The sequence below is a fragment of the Procambarus clarkii genome, chromosome 60 (assembly GCF_040958095.1).
Source record: "Procambarus clarkii isolate CNS0578487 chromosome 60, FALCON_Pclarkii_2.0, whole genome shotgun sequence".
Classification (NCBI taxonomy): domain Eukaryota; kingdom Metazoa; phylum Arthropoda; class Malacostraca; order Decapoda; family Cambaridae; genus Procambarus; species Procambarus clarkii.
The window spans coordinates 12,962,344-12,980,045 of record NC_091209.1 but is presented as its reverse complement, the minus strand read 5'-3'; the positions used below and the strand labels follow the sequence as shown (position 1 = coordinate 12,980,045).

At 39.4% G+C, this 17,702-nt stretch overlaps 2 protein-coding genes and 1 long non-coding RNA gene across 4 annotated transcripts in view; 1 reads left to right on the top strand and 2 right to left on the bottom strand.

Annotated features, from left to right (window-relative positions):
* Positions 1–597: 597 nt before the first annotated feature.
* Positions 598–12,649, bottom strand: LOC138349506 (myogenesis-regulating glycosidase-like). The gene is made up of 13 exons (XM_045756295.2): positions 12,481–12,649; positions 9,841–9,987; positions 8,328–8,520; positions 7,412–7,571; positions 6,605–6,769; positions 5,757–5,930; positions 5,361–5,456; positions 4,874–4,969; positions 4,321–4,550; positions 3,907–4,064; positions 3,080–3,237; positions 2,617–2,773; positions 598–2,237 (listed from the first exon to the last, which is right to left on the bottom strand). Coding segments are annotated over exons 1-13 (1,929 nt in total). The 5' UTR covers positions 12,482–12,649; the 3' UTR covers positions 598–2,043.
* The window catches only part of LOC138353967 (uncharacterized), a 21,485-nt gene continuing 13,699 nt past the window's right edge, over positions 9,917–17,702 (top strand). The window contains exon 1 of the long non-coding RNA XR_011223344.1: positions 9,917–10,050. This is a non-coding gene — a long non-coding RNA (uncharacterized lncRNA). The remainder of the gene's footprint in view (positions 10,051–17,702) is intronic.
* Positions 16,052–17,702, bottom strand: part of LOC123766865 (uncharacterized) — an 8,027-nt gene continuing 6,376 nt past the window's right edge. For both annotated transcript variants that reach the window (XM_045756302.2, XM_069307516.1), the window contains one exon: positions 16,052–16,653. In XM_045756302.2, coding sequence (XP_045612258.2) covers positions 16,436–16,653 — 218 coding nt within the window. In that variant the 3' untranslated portion in view covers positions 16,052–16,435. The remainder of the gene's footprint in view (positions 16,654–17,702) is intronic.

Genomic DNA, 17,702 nt, shown 5'->3' with positions numbered 1-17,702 from the left:
GTGCATAATACATGGGAAACGGCGCTGTTTGGATACAAGATAACGGTACAAGAGTCCAAAAATTCTTATCTCCCTGGCAGAGCAGCTTCATGCTGATCGGTATGGTGCTGGAATATGATTTGCCTTATTAAAGTAACCTAGCGGCACCTAACCTAGCCAAACCTAACGTAGTTGGGTTGCTCGGTAGACAAAATACTGAAGTTTTTGAAAGGTAGGTTAAGTATAACATTTGGGACTTTAGGCTCCTCTAATGATGTGAAACATAGTTTTACTGAGAATTATATCAACTCTATATGTAATGTAGTATTTCCTTTGCAAAATAATGTAAATATAACAATTATACTGTATATTATTTAATAAAGATAAAAAATACCTAGCGTAGCCAAACCTAACTTCTTCCAGCTCAACATTGCGTATTGTTCTATTTAGTTTATTACTAAAGGTTTTGACATTTGTAATTGAAAATCAGTTTTAAATCCTCTTCTCTATAATTTGTGTTAACACGTCTGATTACATGCATGGAAAGGGTTCTTTGATAATTTAACACAAAAATATACATATTAACTGCTATTTAGGTTTTATTTATGATAAACGAAATTTTTTCTTTTGTATTTATTATTTGTTATATTTAATGCATATTCACTTTTAACAGCATTGTATTATAAACCAATTTCACAGCATAATTTATTCCGATACGTTCTTGCAAACCTCATTGCTAAAATATATAATTTTCAATGCAAATAATAACAAAAATGGTATCCTTGTTAATAGCCTATACTTCTTTTACTTGACGAATGTATAGTTACATTAGTTTTAGCCCTTTATTTTTTATTACATTATTTTTTTACATTATTATTATTTTACATTATTATTTTACATTATTACATTACATTATATATTATTATTATTATAGTAATATTATTATTATAGTAATATTATTATTATAGTAATATTATTATTATTATTATTATTATAGTAATATTATAGTAATATATTACATTATTATTTTACTTTATATTTTATTTTAGATTAGACGCGTATATAAACTAGCATGGCAGATCCGACAAAAAATAGTTGTTAAGCTCAAGGATGTGAAGTTTCTTATAGTTGTTAGGCAAAAATGTTAAGTTTCCATGTTACAGGAATCTATCTGAATATTGTTATATTAACCTCATATGAACAATTATAAATTACCTGCTGACTGCACAGAATAAAGAGTTTAGGATCTCTTTTGTATTGATTCCATCTCACATAAATATAACTCATCATAATGACACAGACATTGCAGTCAAATTAGCGTGTAACAAGGATGAAGTTGAATTAGACCTAAGTATCCGCATCTCTGCTGTCAAGACTATTGTTTTAAACACTGAGGTCTATAATAGGAGATAAATTACTGACTCCAAAAGGCCTGAAAACACCAGTATAGAAAACTATGATTTGTTCAGACTACATCACTGAATGCCCAGTTATTAGACCTACAGACCTGGCGGCATGAGCTTTGCAATCACTTTATAAAACTCTTGTGTTCTTGAGGATATCCTCAAATACACCCAAAAATTTGCCAGTGCAGGCTACTAATCACTGTTTGACTAGCCATCCTGTGAGATGAGGACTTTTTAGTATCATTGCTATCTTATTTACTCTTGCGTTCTTGATGGTATCTGCATAATGTATAGTTTGCCAGAGCAGACAACCTATCACATGGACCTGTATGATTAACCATCCTGAGATAGGGATAGCTAGTTCTTGACACACTGTATTCCACTTCATATAGTTTAGGGTAGCTACATAAATGCAGCTGTACCCAAAGGTGTTAATAATAATAATAAAAAAAGATTATTAGTTACTAGGCTATAGATGAGTATTGACCTTTTTAATTGGTAAGCTAACCTACACATGGATGTTGAATGTGTTAGTAGGCTATACATGATTGTTGAACTTGTTAGATGATCGTATATACATGATTGTTGACTCAGTTGCTAGGCTATACATGGTTGTTGACCTTATTAGCTGCTAAACTATGCACGATTGTTGAACTTGTTAGTTGGTGGGTTCCCGGGTGAAGTAGACAATGGTCTCGAGGCTGATGTTTGTGAGTATGAGGGAGACTGGACCCTCTGTGACCTGGTCAGTGCCAGCCTGACGCCATGACCCGGGCGGCAACACCACCTCCAGGCTATTGGCGCCGGCCTCCACCACAGGTGCCACCAGTAGGTCATCCCCCAGCAGGAATTCTGTTTGGGAAGAAAGGAAGTTGGTGATGTATAAAAATTGGATTTGTGGAACAAATTACTGGGTAACATTGTCGTGGGATTGCTGAATTGTTTGGTTAGATGTAAATAGGGGCTGTCACGTATGTGACAATAAGCTTTCTACAGTTTGCACAGATATCGGTAGAGAAATACAAACTTTTTGTGAGGACGGGTTGTTGTATAAAGCATACACACTCTCAATTGATTAACGAAGTCTCAACTTGTTACTCAAGGTATTCACGCTGGTCGGCAGACAATTAGCATATACAATAACCCAATAAAATTACAGTTTTGATATAGGGTGGTGTATGAACCGTACCCAATCACCTAGGGCGACTAGTGCTTCTACACAAGTACTTACGTTGGTCGGCGGTGAGACACTCCTCCAGCTCCGGACACAGCCACCAGGTGGGTCTGGCGATGGGCGCCACGCTGCTGGTGGCTTCCTCCGCCAGGCGCAGCAGCAGCCCCGTGTACTGGGCATGAAGGCTGGTGACCGCCAGGCTAAGGTCTGTCACCTGCAATGAGTAAAAGAAGAATATATATATCGTGCACTTTGGCTTCCTCCACCAGGCACGGCCCTGTCATCTAAGCACAAACTAACTTCTTTTATTGACCAAGTTTACTAAAGATGCAATATTCAAAAAGATTATACCCACGTTAGAAACGATCCGACTATACCTCTATATTGGGACCATTATCAAGTCTCGATCGTTTATCTAAGACGAACGGAAACGTTGAAACATTACGAACTGTAGTTTGTATTACAAATACTGTATTAAGTTTATCTGATTGTCTAAAGTCCTTGAAAATTCTTTGCTGACCTGCTGATCTAACTCCCAGGGCAAGATGGAGAACTGGAGAGCTGGCATGAAGGCGTTAGCTTGTGCCCACCTCACGAACAGCTCAGAGTCCGGCTGAAGGCCGTTGTATGCGTTGCCACCAATCATATCCGGCAGCACGAAGGGGTAGCCTAGTATCCCTGAGGGGAAGACGGCAGAGTCGTTGCTTACTGGGCAAGCAAGCATCGAGTGGGAGCGTTCACAGAGATTATGCCAGTGAGTAGTTGTGATCAAGGTTGTGATGTAGATTGTAACTGCAGATGTATATGTTGACTTGTATTGTAAGTTTGTGTTGGGTGTGTCACTGGTGTTGCATATTGTTTGTATTGCATGTCACTGGTGTTTTAATTTCGGATGTATTTTATCTCTGGAATTCTACGCATTGTGAATTTTTTTTTATACGAGTGAATACATTGAGACAGAGAAGATGTAACTAACAGATTTAAAATGTACTTATTTAGGATATATCTTTAATCACAAGTCACACATCGCTGAGCACAAGCCATGATTATATTATAAACGTTTTAGACTTATTGGTATTGTTTAGACTATAAAGTTATTTTAAATAACTTTATGGTAGAGTTGTGGCCTTTGTAGCAGCTGTGTCAATAATCCGCAGCTGTTCTCTATTAGTTAAATTTTTAAGTAGTGATTTTGTGCATGTGTAGCGAAACTTTAGGTTAATCTCAAGCCAATAGCTAACAAACTTCTGAAAACACATAATTATTTTGAATATATGTATACACTCAAGCCATGAGCAGAAACCGAATCACAGACAGGTGTAATAAATCTATAACCCAGGCTCCTACCAAAGTGAAGGAGTGAAGGAACTAGGGTCTTGAGGCCATTGTTGGAATCCCAGACAGAGTCCTTGTCGAGCATACGGACGAAGGTGGAGTGTCGCTGTGTGGCCCTCGCCGTCCGGGTCTCTATCATGTTCCCGAACTGCGCCACCGTGTCCACGTATCTGGAGAGATATGATGATATGAGAGAGAGAGAGAGAGAGAGAGAGAGAGAGAGAGAGAGAGAGAGAGAGAGAGAGAGAGAGAGAGAGAGGGAGAGACAGAGAGAGAGACAGAGAGAGACAGAGAGACAGGCAGACAGACAGACAGACAGACAGACAGACAGACAGACAGACAGACAGACAGACAGACAGACAGACAGACAGACAGACAGACAGTTAATTCCAGACCCTCCAGCAGTCAAGCACCCTTGTCACTCACTTCGTGGTGTAGGCGTTGGGCCAGAACCTCTCGTCGACATCGAGCGTGTACACGTCAGGCAGCCAGGAGGCCTCCCCAGCGTCGAACTTGAAGCTATCGATTCCTGTTTGTTCCTGGAGGTCAGTCAGCCGCTGAGACCACCACGCTGCCGCCTCAGTGTTGCTGAAGTCAATGATACCAGCGCTGGACCCCTGCCACCAGTGGGTCTTCGAGGTCTGGCCTTCAGAGTCCTAGCAAGAAAAGAATTGTTCAGCACTGACAATATCCTTTGGCCCTTTGTGGCGCTACACTGACATTAGCCCAGCAAAACCATAACTAAATGTGGTGTCTGGGACTGACTTTGATCTTACGTGAACCCCAGGGTAACTCTAACCTTACATGACTACCGTTTATCTTGACTGCTTACACATGCTAAATTCCCCCAGGGAACCTCTACCCCCAGGCTGTTCCGACGGGTAGCCTCCCATAATGAAACTGACTTCGTGACCCCCATGGGGGTCACCCCAATGGGGGTTACATAGACCTTATGAACCCCCCCCCCCTTTGCACTGACCTTAACAAAGTAGCCATGCTGGTCAGCATATGCGAAAGCTTCACAGTCGTCATTGATGAAGGGGTGAATCCATAGCGTGACCCGGAAACCCTCGCTCTACAAGGGGAAGATAAAGGTAATGTTATCATGGCGATAGAGGTAATGTTATCATGGTCGGGTTGGACTCGAAGGCAGCGCCTGACGATGATATATCCCAGCGGGAAAAACGTGTTCGTGTAACATTTAATCAATGTTGGATCATTCTGCAGACAATATTTGAGAAACGATGACGTCACTGGTAGCAGTATGGCGTTATAAACTAACATTAACCTAACACCCGCTTGGATGGTGTTTGTAAAACATTTACCCAAAGCCAAGGAATAAAATGACAAGCATCGTAAATAAGAGAATTAACGAATTAACTACATTAATAAACAGACGTATATGACAGAGGAACAGACATATACAATGTAAATGAGGTAAAAGCAAAAAGGTTACTTGTACTAACATGGAGCTGGTCGACCAAGGCCTTGGGGTCTGGGAATTTGTCAGGGTTGAAGACGGCGTTGCCATGGCAGGTCTCCCAGTCGTCGTCGATCTCCAGCTGCAGGAGAACGAAACATAAGAGGGCAGGAAGACACAAAGAGTGAGAAAGAAAGAGACAAGTGGGAACATACACGAAAAAGTGAAAGTTAATCATCCCATGGCTGTCTACTGCACATTTGTAATATGGTATTTTACGGGTTAAGTTTAGTTAGGTTTGTCTCAAACGATCGTTTAACTGAGGATCAACAAAAACCAAGTTAAAAAAAATCCGACTGTCTCTTCACAAACTAGTTATATCAATACCAACACCCATTAAAATCTCATCTGATCATCACTTAGAAATCCACCTATCTCCCACCTGACTGTTGTTGAAGCCATGTTCTTTAATCTGCTGGGCGAGGTCGAGGACCCTAGAGTCGTTGACATCAGTTTTGTCCTCCGCCCAGGTCGACCAGATCGGGTCCTGTATCATGAGAGCGTCCGGGACCCCCTCCGGCAGCGAAAAGAACTTGGGGTAACTGGCTTCGTGCACCTGCATCAGGAAAAAAACGTGATAAAGATGATGCAACTATAGCCTCGCGCATCAGGAACTCATCTTTATCAACTTGATGAAGATGAGGGTAATTATAGCCTCGTGGACCTACATATTTCCGTTCTCAGAGGAACTCAGATAAGTATCATCCCACACTATACAAAATTGGGAAATGAAGAGGGGAAAGGAGACGTGGAGCAAGCAAGAAAACAAAGAATGGGAGAAAGAATGAAAGGGAGAAGGGTAGGGAAAAAACAGAAGGAAGAATAGGTGGAAAATTCACGATGAAAATGAAGAGGAAGAAATAAAGGGAAAATAAGAACAAAGAAAAGATAAAAAAAATGATGGAAAAAAGAGATGAGGAAGAGATAAAAGCAGAAAAGACGGAAGAAAAAAAAAGGAAGAAACTGAAAACAGTATGGATCTTATTGGCTATCACAAAGCTTACTGTATAGCTTAAAAACGACAATTTAATTCAAATTTTGTTCTTGTTTCTGTGGACTATATTTAAAATATAATATAAAATAAAAGCATATACATATTTCAGAAATCAAAATTTAACTGAGCCTAAAAAATACAAATTTTACACATTAAATTGATAACACGAATAACATTTTGATAACGAGAAATACAATAACTTTTGTTTATGTTATAAAGGGATACAAATATCCAACCTTCCTGACGTCGTCGGCGGAGCAGAGGAAGTAGCTGAGGGCAAGAGGGCTGCCGGGGGCGGCGACGAAGGGCAGCTGGTGGCGGGCGTCGAGGCAGAGCTCGTCGGCCGTGGAGTCTCCGTCATAGTCCGGGACACTGAGGAACAGCGGCGTCTCCTCCTCCACCTGCCGCCACCAGCAGGAGGGGGATGGTACACAGCATAATGAGAGCAGCCACAGCCTCTTGAGAACTAAAATATATTCTTAACCACCATACATCTGGGAATTATAGCCTGTCAAGTTTCCCAAAACCCGTCCTCTAACTACACGTACTGCATTTTTTCGCAATTATATCTACCGAAAAATTTGCGGTAGTTTAGGGAAATTAAAAAATATCGCAATAGTTAGGCTTCCTGGGACTAATGAGTATTGACTACGGCTGGTTAGGTTGGTTGGCTAGTTTTTGACGCTTTTGGTTGGGCTAAACCACTGTATATTTTTATGGAAGAGAAATCGAAAGAATGTCCCTGACTGTTACTGTCTCCACTTGTCTTAGTTGGGGTGATCTGTCAGTTAAGGTGTTCTTCAAGATATCCCAATTTTCAGATTGGTCTCGAGTGAAGTAGTCACAACCTTTCTTACAGTCTAAGAATATTCAGTTCACCATTAGTCTCTCTTCTAATTTCCAGCATATTTTTATGCATAAAAATATGTTTGGTGATGGGTGCTGGATGTATAGTTACTTTCTGTCCTTGCCTATGTGTCAAACTTAGTCTGATGTTCACTAATTTCATCTTAACAGAGACACTGACAGTCTGAGGGACTCACCCTGACAGCTACCCCGAGGGAGGAGATCCAGTAGGCTTCGGTGACTCCGGCGTACCACTCCGAGGGGTTCTGAAGCATGTCGGCGGTGATGTAGGCAGTCTCTACACGCGGCTGCTTCTCTATAGGCCACGGCTGCGTGATTTGTTCTCCACCCCCGTACCTGAGTGGGAATAGGTGGTATGGTCTTATCTGCCTCTGTACCTAAGGTACCTAAGGGTAAGTAGTGGGAATTGAAAGGGGTATTCTCCGTCCACACCTCCTCCTCCCCCGTACCCGAGGATGTAGGGAAGGAGGGTGAACGTTGACAGTGGAAGGGGTCAAAGTATAAGATAATACGGAGTTTGTAGTAGGGACGGGGTGTAAGATTAGAATTGTGTGGTTTAAGAGGAGGAGTAAGTACAGGAGGAAGAGATGGAGGTGGTATAAGAATAAGACTGGTAACAATAATAGTAGAAGAATGAGCATGAAAATAAGAGGAGTGAAAAGGGAGATAATAATGCATTATAAAAGGGACTACATTGTATAAATACAAGACACAACTGCGACCACCGCGGCTACAAGTACATTTCTTACCTATCCTGGGCCAGTCATCGATTTTCCTAGTACCTGAGAGCCTGACCCCCGGCCATTCTACCACTTCGAGTATTAGACCTTTGCTATCCTACCGTCCAACAACCAAACTGTAGGCCTTCTAATAAAAAATAATATCACAGCCTAACTACTTCCCTAGAACCAAGACCCCAACCCAAGTGTTGGGGTCTGGTTCAAACTCGTGCCTTTTTAGGACTATTCTTGGATCCTACTATCACTCCTGGACCATACATATCCCTGGGGAGGTTCCTACCACTCCATGACCATATACAGTATCTCTGGGAACCCCATACAACTGGAGGACCATATCACCAGAGACACCTACCAGTGACCCTCCAGTACCACACAGTCCTTGAGCTCGGTGATATTGGTGGCGACCCAGGACACCTTCTGGCAGTGGTCCTCCGTCGTCACCACCACCTTGGCCACCCCGAAGTCCAGGCAAGTATCCCCCTCGCCGCAGGGGACTCCATCGATGCCTTCAGGAATGGTCAGACCCCAGCGGACCTGCGCCTCTCCTGACGGGTGGTAGAATAAATATCACAAGAATGCACCATGATCAGAAGACTATTTATCATCATATGTGGTACTAAAATTAATCTTAGATATAATCTAGGATGCTGATACAAGAGTAGAAAAACATACTATCAGATTAATAGAGGATTTTATCGCAGGACATGACTCAAAGGAACTGTGGTAAGGATACGAGGAAGAAAGTTTTACTTCTTTCCATTGATATTTCAACCCACCCTCTTGATAAGATAGTACTTTTTTGTAACTATGTGGACGATCGTATAAATATCGACGTGACCCAAATAGAAAATATTTTTTTTTTTACTATTTATTTTATAGTCCGGAAAACTAAAACTAAACAAACTTAAATATTCCTAGGCCTAGTATAGCACATATTATATACATATATAGTAATATATGTACTATATTAGGTCTCAGATAGAGTGTATTATTTTTCTCTTATTTAAAACTAAATAAAGCATCCATACAATAACAGAAACAATGTATGAAAGAGGTACCCATAGGACGCCTATTGGCATTAGTATATAATACTCTCAACGTTGTAAATTTCTTAATATTTGTAAACTATGAAATCTACATTACTGCTAACGTACCTAAGAAAGCGTGTAATAGGTCTAGGGTGATTAGGTTAGGTTTAATTAGCTACATAAATAGGAAAATTTCCGATTTGATCAGATTTAACAATACAAGTCTACTTTTTATTCGTTTATCACGTCCATATTGTTACAATCAATCTAATAGTTACTATAAGTACTTTAATTTTTGGAGGATAGGCTATGATATTTCATAGTAGTTATGCCAATAATATTTATTATTTCTGATAATTATAATTGTATTGTCAACAGTGATACTTTGACAAATATATATATCAACAAATTATACATAAAATTAAAGGAAATTGCGCAATGCCTATTTGCTCACACGAGGCAGCTTTTATTTGAATCCTCTACCTTTTGTGAGCACAGTATCAAGGGTAGTATATCTCAGTAAGTAATTATCCAAAGAAGGCACCAAGTCGGGGAGACTGTAGTAATATAGTATCCAAGGTACAGAATATTTCAATATTTTCAATGTTTGACAAAAAATAAAGAGTAAATTCGCTAAATATGAGCGGCCCATCGTAAATCCGTGTTATGAACTCTTAATTAATCTATTGTTTCCAGGCTGAATACATTGCTTTTACAATTATAAATTGAAGTCATTCTCCAACAATAGACGCAGAGCTTACTACTATACGTCTGCTACTATTATGTGACTGGTATTAACTAACATTAATTTGCTGCAAAAAATTATGTATGACCGACCTTTAGGGTGGGTGAAGTGGATGGTGTGGGCGTCCATAGTGAGTGTGTTGTGGGCGGTGTTGACCTGCAGGAGCACCCCCGCCCTCACCCCCTCCAGCACCACCACCACCACCAGCAGCCATGACGCCAGGACGCTCACTCCCGTCACTGCCGCCGACGTCGCCGCCACACAGACACAAAAATTAAAACAAAAGTAAATACTGCAAACACGTAAGTTGTGGTTTTAGCTTTAGCTCCTCGGAACGCAATGCCCTGTAGCTCGGGCTATAGTGAGCCTGTAAAGTCATGTGAGTCATGTAAATGAGTGTATATATATACATCATGATGTGTACCCTGTTTGTCAATATATTTATATACGTTGAGAGGTTAATTTGGTCGTGGAGAATGTTTGGGAGTTGTGTATACTCGCAGGTTGGTCAGTGAGGCATAATGGCGGCCCTGCCCACCCGTGGCGGCGTGTGGCCACTTCCTACACAAGAAGATTCGATTAACCTCTTTTTTTCCGTTTGTTAAAACCGTATATATTGTTAGGCTAGGATATATTAATTTAGCTTATCCGGTATTGGGCTCGGTGGAGTTACGATAAGATGGTTTGAGTTAGGTTAGGTTTGGCAAGTTACCAAATCCGTTGGCAAATTGTCTTGTGTACGATGCGAATTGTATCTCCCGTGTTGACAACACCAAACATTTGTTGTTCTTCAGGTTAATGTTGCCATTCTTAGACCCCTCCCTGTAGATTATGAAGTTCAACTTGGTCGCTATATTATAAAATTGACAAATTTCATTGAACGCATACAGAGAAGGAGGACAAAGTTAATCACAGGAGTGAGAAACTGGCGGCTATTCCTTAAAACAGCCTCTTTAACATGTGGGTATGTCTTACTGTGCAAGACTGTCTGTGAGGCAAGAGATCACAGTAGGTTCTTAGAATTACACTTTAACCTACAGCAACGTTGTGGTTTGACTGGGTTTTGGGTTTGAGTCCTGTCGGCCTGTGGAGGGTTGTTAAAGATTGGATCTCAACACTTTGGAATTGATTCATATCGTTAGAATGAAACCTAAATTTAACCACTCTGAATCACCTATTCTTTTGTTTACTCACAAAATCGTCTTATGATAGATTGTTAGAATTATATAATCTTTTATATTTTATATAGTTTATTTTGTATATTTTATGTTTGTATATCAAATTAAACACTCTGGAAGACGACAATGTGCAAGGTTCTTTCTCAACTTCAAGGTGTTAAGAGATTCAACAACGCACTAGATTAAAAAAGTTAGAACACAGGGCATAAAGAGCTATATTTCCCATCACATTGAAATTGTTAGGTAAGGACCGCTTGGTAAAGGTAGATAAACACTGATAGGCGCACGCACAAGGGGTCACCATGGGAATCATACCATTAGGCAAGGCACAGGTGTTGATTTTCTTCAGACGGGCCGTCAAGGAGTCTGCTTTCTTTCTATTTTATCGAGTTTTCAATGTCTTCTGGCTTTTTTTTCAATAATTTACCTTGTCATAAGTGTTTCCACCTAAGTCTCGGTTTTAATTATTTTCAGTTTATTTTCTAGTTATTATTTTCTCGGAGCTACTATTTTCTTCATTTGCTTTATTTGCTACAAGTTTCTTTAGACTCCAATGCTGTCAATTCACTTCCTCGACCACATACGTGCAGTTTCGAAACGCTTACAAAATCCTCTCATGGAATATACTAGATACTGTACACCGAGAAGTGTAAGGTAAACTTGCTTGTTGGTTAGTAAGGTATTGTGTGTCTTCAGGAGGGTAACAATAGCCTACGCTACTGTATCCTTTTGAGATTGCATCATATTGTCTCAATCAACTTACTGGAACTTGTCTTCAGGCTAGGCTCATCTAATCGGCGGTCGACCCCAAAAGACACAATCATCAGTTGTAACATACTGCGTATTCAAAATTTATATTTTCTTAAATATAAGTTAATGTCATTACATATTAGAATGTGTTGAATATTTATGCCTAACTTAGGTTTAGGTTAGGTTCTGTAAGCTATTATTGGTACTTCCAGTATGTGAATGAAGAATTTAGAGAGGTGGGATTCAAGCAGGGGGACGTGAACGAGGAAAAGTACATATTTCATCAGTTGTGAGTCGTGTGTAAAGTTATTTTAATTCATAAAAGGGGAAGTTTGGTGGATGAATTAACGAGCATTTGGCCCATGTTTATGAGGACGGGTTGTGAGGCGTCATTAAAAACCTTCCAGAGGTTGAGAAAATCAATCAGTAGGAGCCATGAGTATGATTCGAAGTTATGCTCTGGGCACTCCTAAGCCCAGCCTTAGACGCCTCAAGAGGTTGATAGGCCTTAAGGCCAACGCCAAACTAGCATTCCTAGGTATGAATCATGGAAGTCTATTGGAATTAATTTAAACTTTTTGTATTGTTGTTATTTTGTTGAAGGAGCTCTAGCATTTTCAGAGGCACGTTTTCAATTTAAACATAGATAAATACCTGGTATTTCTAAGGCATTAAAGAGAGAGAGAGAGAGAGAGAGAAACATAGAGAGAGTGTGTAGGGGAATGGCGGGAGGAAGGGATGAGGATAATGTAAATAATTCAGAAAATAGTATATGATTATCTAGCACCCTGGTACAATACTCACTATTTATGAAGACCTGGCAGGCAGGCAAGGAGGCACACAGGTGAGGAAGATCAGCGTATCACAGAGCCTTGCGAACTAATAGACGAAAGTGGTAAATAGGTGGTGATGATGCCTGTACCACCCCTCACCACAGCCAGTCTCAGTGTGAGCCTTGTGTAACCTGCAGTATCACCAACAGTAGTTGTGTGTGTGCGTGTGTGTGTTGGGGGAGATATGTGCTTGTGTGCGTTGGGGAGTGGGAAGAGGTCAGATTGGTCGAGGTCGGAGTGGGAGGGAAGAGGTGTGTATCTTTTGGGGGGAGGGGTGGGGAGTGTGTGTGCGTGTGTGTTAAGGGGGGATTTGTGTGCGGTGTCGTATGTGTGTGTGGGGATTTATTTTTTGTATTTACTATTTGTGCTGTTAGCTCTTGGAAATCACCCTTCTTATCGTTGTTTGTTTAATATAATGACTCGCGAACTATATTTCTCTCATATCTACTTCATATACAGTGCTCTCTCTCGTCATGCTGGCTGGTCAGTAAGCTATTTTGGAGGCCCTAATATCCCTTCAGAGGTTGATAAGCCTTACGCCCAACACCAAATGAAAGCAATGTTAGATAAAATAATAATCTGGTAATTCTTACTTTTATATCAGATCGGTGAGTAATGTTACTTACAATATCTACCAATTGAGTAAATTTAAGACCATTGCGTGGCAATAAACTTCAGTGCAGTGCAAGTTATTTATTATTTACACACATTAATATGATTTACGTTGAGAATACATTGGTTGTTATTGTGATTTACATGAATGACAAAAATTTGCATAAGTAATGAGGAAGCAAGGTAAAGTGGGAAAGGGAAAATACAATAAGGATGAACATAGATAAAGAGGAGGACAATGATATAGAGAAAAAGGAAGGAAAAGAAGGATGTCGAAAGGGAGAATAAGAGTAACAAGAGGATAAAGAGGAGGATGAAGAGAAAGAGAAATAAGCTTGATTACAAAAGTTTCATGGCCAATTTACTCAACACTGAGGAAAAAATGATTTATCTTCGTTATCCCTTAATTGAGTGTATAATAATTATTTAATATTCATTGTTTAAATCAGAACCTAATTCTATGTGAACAATACTCATGCTGTGAACATTAATCATGAGAACACTGTTCTTAGTGTATGAACATTATTCATGATGTGAGAACATTATTCATATGAGAATATTATTCATGTGTGAATATTATTATGAGAACATTATTCATGTGTGTATATTATTATAAGAACATTATTTACGATATGTGAACATTATTCATGACGTGAACTTATTCATGTGTGAATAATATCCGTGTGAAGATTATTCGTGAAAATGGATAAATGAAGATTATTCATGACATGTAAACATTATTCATGTGTGAGCATTACTCAGAATGCGAACATTATTGTGCTAACATTATTCATGATATGTGAACGATAAATAATACAATCTTGGGCTATAAACTACTGCTACACATTTCCGCAACGTACAGAGTTAATCAAATTAAAAATTAATCTACCCAGATTATTGATGTTATCAAGCTTTATTAGGTTATACAGAGCAGACTGAGTCTTCTTGCACATCCTGACCCAGGGTTAATTAAACACAAGTGTTTACTTGCGAAACCTCTCCATCTTTCTTCGGTCATGGTGGCTTAGTTTGCATTATATTAAAAAAGCTGACGAGCTCCAGAGCGCTACGAGGTCATTTACAATAATAACAATAATAATAATAATAATAATAATAATAATAATAATAATCTTGGCTAGAAAACGAGTTAACAGTGTTTCCATAAACCAGTAAATTGTTTAGTAAATACAAGCTAAACCGCTATGATTTGTTGTTATTTTATTTATGTATGCAAGAGTTTTTACATTCTTGTACAGCCATAGCACGCATAGCGGTTTCTGGCAAGTCCTTAATCCTAATTTTCATACACACACATACACTCATCCCCAGGAAGCAGCCCGTAGCAGCTGTCTAACTCCCAGGTATCTATTTACTGCTAGGTGAATAGGAGCATCAGGGTGAAAGAAACTGCCCATTTGCTTCCGCCGCCTCCGGGGATAGAACCCGAACCCTTAGGACTATAAATTCCGAGCGCTGTCCACTCAGCCGTCAGGCCCCATGATCGAGGAAATATTTACAGAGTTCGTAAAAAGCTTGATAAATTCTGGCTCTGAATCATGGAACAGAGATGGTCTTCAAGCCTAATACAGGGAACCAACCAACATCTGTTCACAGCTGCGCCTCTAATTATCCTATTGGTTTTGCAGTCTCCGTGGTGTAGTGGTAAGACACTCGCCTGGCGTTCCGCGAGCGCTATGTCATGGGTTCGTATCCTGGCCGGGGAGGATTTACTGGGCGCAATTCCTTAACTGTAGCCTCTGTTTAACGCAACAGTAAAATGTGTACTTGGATGAAAAAACGATTCTTCGCGGCAGGGGATCGTATTCCAGGGACCTGCCCGAAACGCTACGCGTAGTAGTGGCTGTACAAGAATGTAACAACTCTTGTATATATCTCAAAAAAAAATTTACATTGTGTCTACAGTATATGAAAACTCCACTGGATCATATTTCAAATGTTTTTGATATAAATGCAAATTATTATTATTATTATTATTATTTGATTCAACTCCTGACCACGAATCAAGATATCAGTGTTGGTATCGATATTCCTTATAGCACTTCACATAAACTGTCAGGAGTTTGTGAAGGCGAAATCGAGGAAATTTCCTCATTGGCCTGAAAATTTGGCCTCTGTGGCCCTCACAAACGGCCTCCTAGCCTCACCACATAATGTTAACTAGATCAATATTATTTAGTGTTTAAAGGCAGAATTACTGTTGTCCTATAGAATTTTAATAAAGTTGTGAAGTACGCTATACGAAAATGCTATTATAGTTCTTGCGAGGCAGAACCAAGTATAACATTTGGTGTTTACGGCTTATGCTCCGTGATATAGAAAATTGGTTTACTGAGAATTATATAGAATATTTATAAATGTAGTATTTTCCCTTGTAAATTGATGTAAATATGATCTTTATATAGTATATTATTTAATAAAGAAAAAATAAATAAAGATGTATATTGGGCAAAGAGATACAGTATGTAGCTGTGGACACAACACACTAATGCGGCTTATGGATAAATAGTTTAATCAATGAATTATTTGCCCACATTCAGTTATTTAACAATTTACTGAATTCCAAAACATTAAGAAAGTTGAGATATATAATTCAATTATTAATAAAATATCATAATCTGGAACTATTACGGGTTGAGCTTCGACTCTTTGGTACCGCTTCTCAACTCGTAATCAAATGGTGCTCAGCTTTCTGATGTACTGGAGCACACTCGACGCTTTGTTTTTTAGCAGGCTATACAATATATATATATATATATTATATATATATATATATATATATATATATATATATATATATATACATATATATATATATATATATATATATATATATATATATATATATATATATATATATATATATATATGTTAATAATAGTATATTAGGCTATACTATATATTAGGCCCTCGACAACGTTAGATCAGCAATCAGTCAGGGTAGCAGAACAGTGTTTACAGTTCATGAGTCACTTGCAGACAGCGTAATTAGGTAATTGCTCGTATCTTATTCTCTCGTTGATTGTGTCTGGTTCACCGTAATTTCTAAGACTGATTGTGTACAGTGTATTGTTGCTGTAAACACCTGTATTACATATTGTTTTTTGGTAGTTTTAATTCCAAAAACTCTCAATTTTTTTGTTTATATTTTACCTCCAAGAAAAATCCTAACAAATTAAAATATTTTGATGTTTTACTTAATAATAATAATAATACAATCTAGGTTTAATTTAATATTCCAGGTTTAATTTACGTTCATTCCGATTGGCCTTTCTCTCTTAGCACCTTTCTCTTCTCTACCAGGCGTTGTCTGCATCATTACCTTGACAGAGGTAACAGTTTCCAGTGTACCATGACACATAGATCCCATAGACACTGATTGAGTAGTGGGCGCCGTTAGGGCCTGTCGAACCATCCTGATAAGTTCTCACATTCGCAGTAAGGGTTAGCATTGTTTGGTCTCCCCATACGAAAGTTCCAGTCTGTGATTTCTGAAGGTCGATGCGAAGATACTCTGAAGTTGAACGGGAATATGGTTAGTCAGGATGGACGAGGTTCGGTAAATTGACAGAGTCAGTGATGATGATTCTAGTAAGAAGCTAAACAATTATATTTTTTATTATTACTTCTACTGTTACTAGTAATAGTGTGTGCACTCACCTATTTGTGCTTACAGGGGTTGAGCTTTGGCTCTTTGGTCCCGCCTCTCAACTGTCAATCAACTGGTGTACAGATTCCTGAGCCTACTGGGCTCTATCATAGCTACATTTGAAACTGTGTATGGAGTCAGCCTCCACCACATCACTGCGTAATGCATTCCATCCGTTAACTACTTTGACACTGAAAAAGTTCCTTCTAACGTCCCTGTGGCTCATTTGGGTACTCAGTTTCCACCTGTGTCCCCTTGTTCGCGTCCCGCCAGTGTTGAATAGTTTATTCTTGTTTACCCGGTCGATTCCCCTGAGGATTTTGTAGGTTGTGATCATGTCTCCCGTTACTCTTCTGTCTTCCAGTGTCGTAAGGTGCATTTCCCGCAGCCTTTCCTCGTAACTCATGCCTCTTAGTTCTGGGACTAGTCTAGTGGCATACCTTTGGACTTTTTCCAGCTTCGTCTTGTGCTTGACAAGGTACGGGCTCCATGCTGGGGCCGCATATTCCAGGATTGGTCTTACATATGTGGTGTACAAGATTCTGAATGATTCCTTACACAGGTTCCTGAACGCTGTTCTGATGTTAGCCAGCCTCGCATATGCCGCAGACGTTATTCTTTTTATGTGGGCTTCAGGAGACAGGTTTGGTGTGATATCAACTCCTAGATCTTTCTCTCTGTCCATTTCATTAAGTACGTCATCTCCTATTCTGTATCTTGTGTCTGGCCTCCTGTTTCCACTGCCTAGTTTCATTACTTTGCATTTACTCGGGTTGAACTTCAACAGCCATTTGTTGGACCATTCACTCAGTCTGTCTAGGTCATCTTGTAGCTTCCTGGTTGATACCTCCTACTATCATCCTCTTTCAATCCTCATAATTTTTGCATCATCGGCAAACAATGAGAGAAACGAT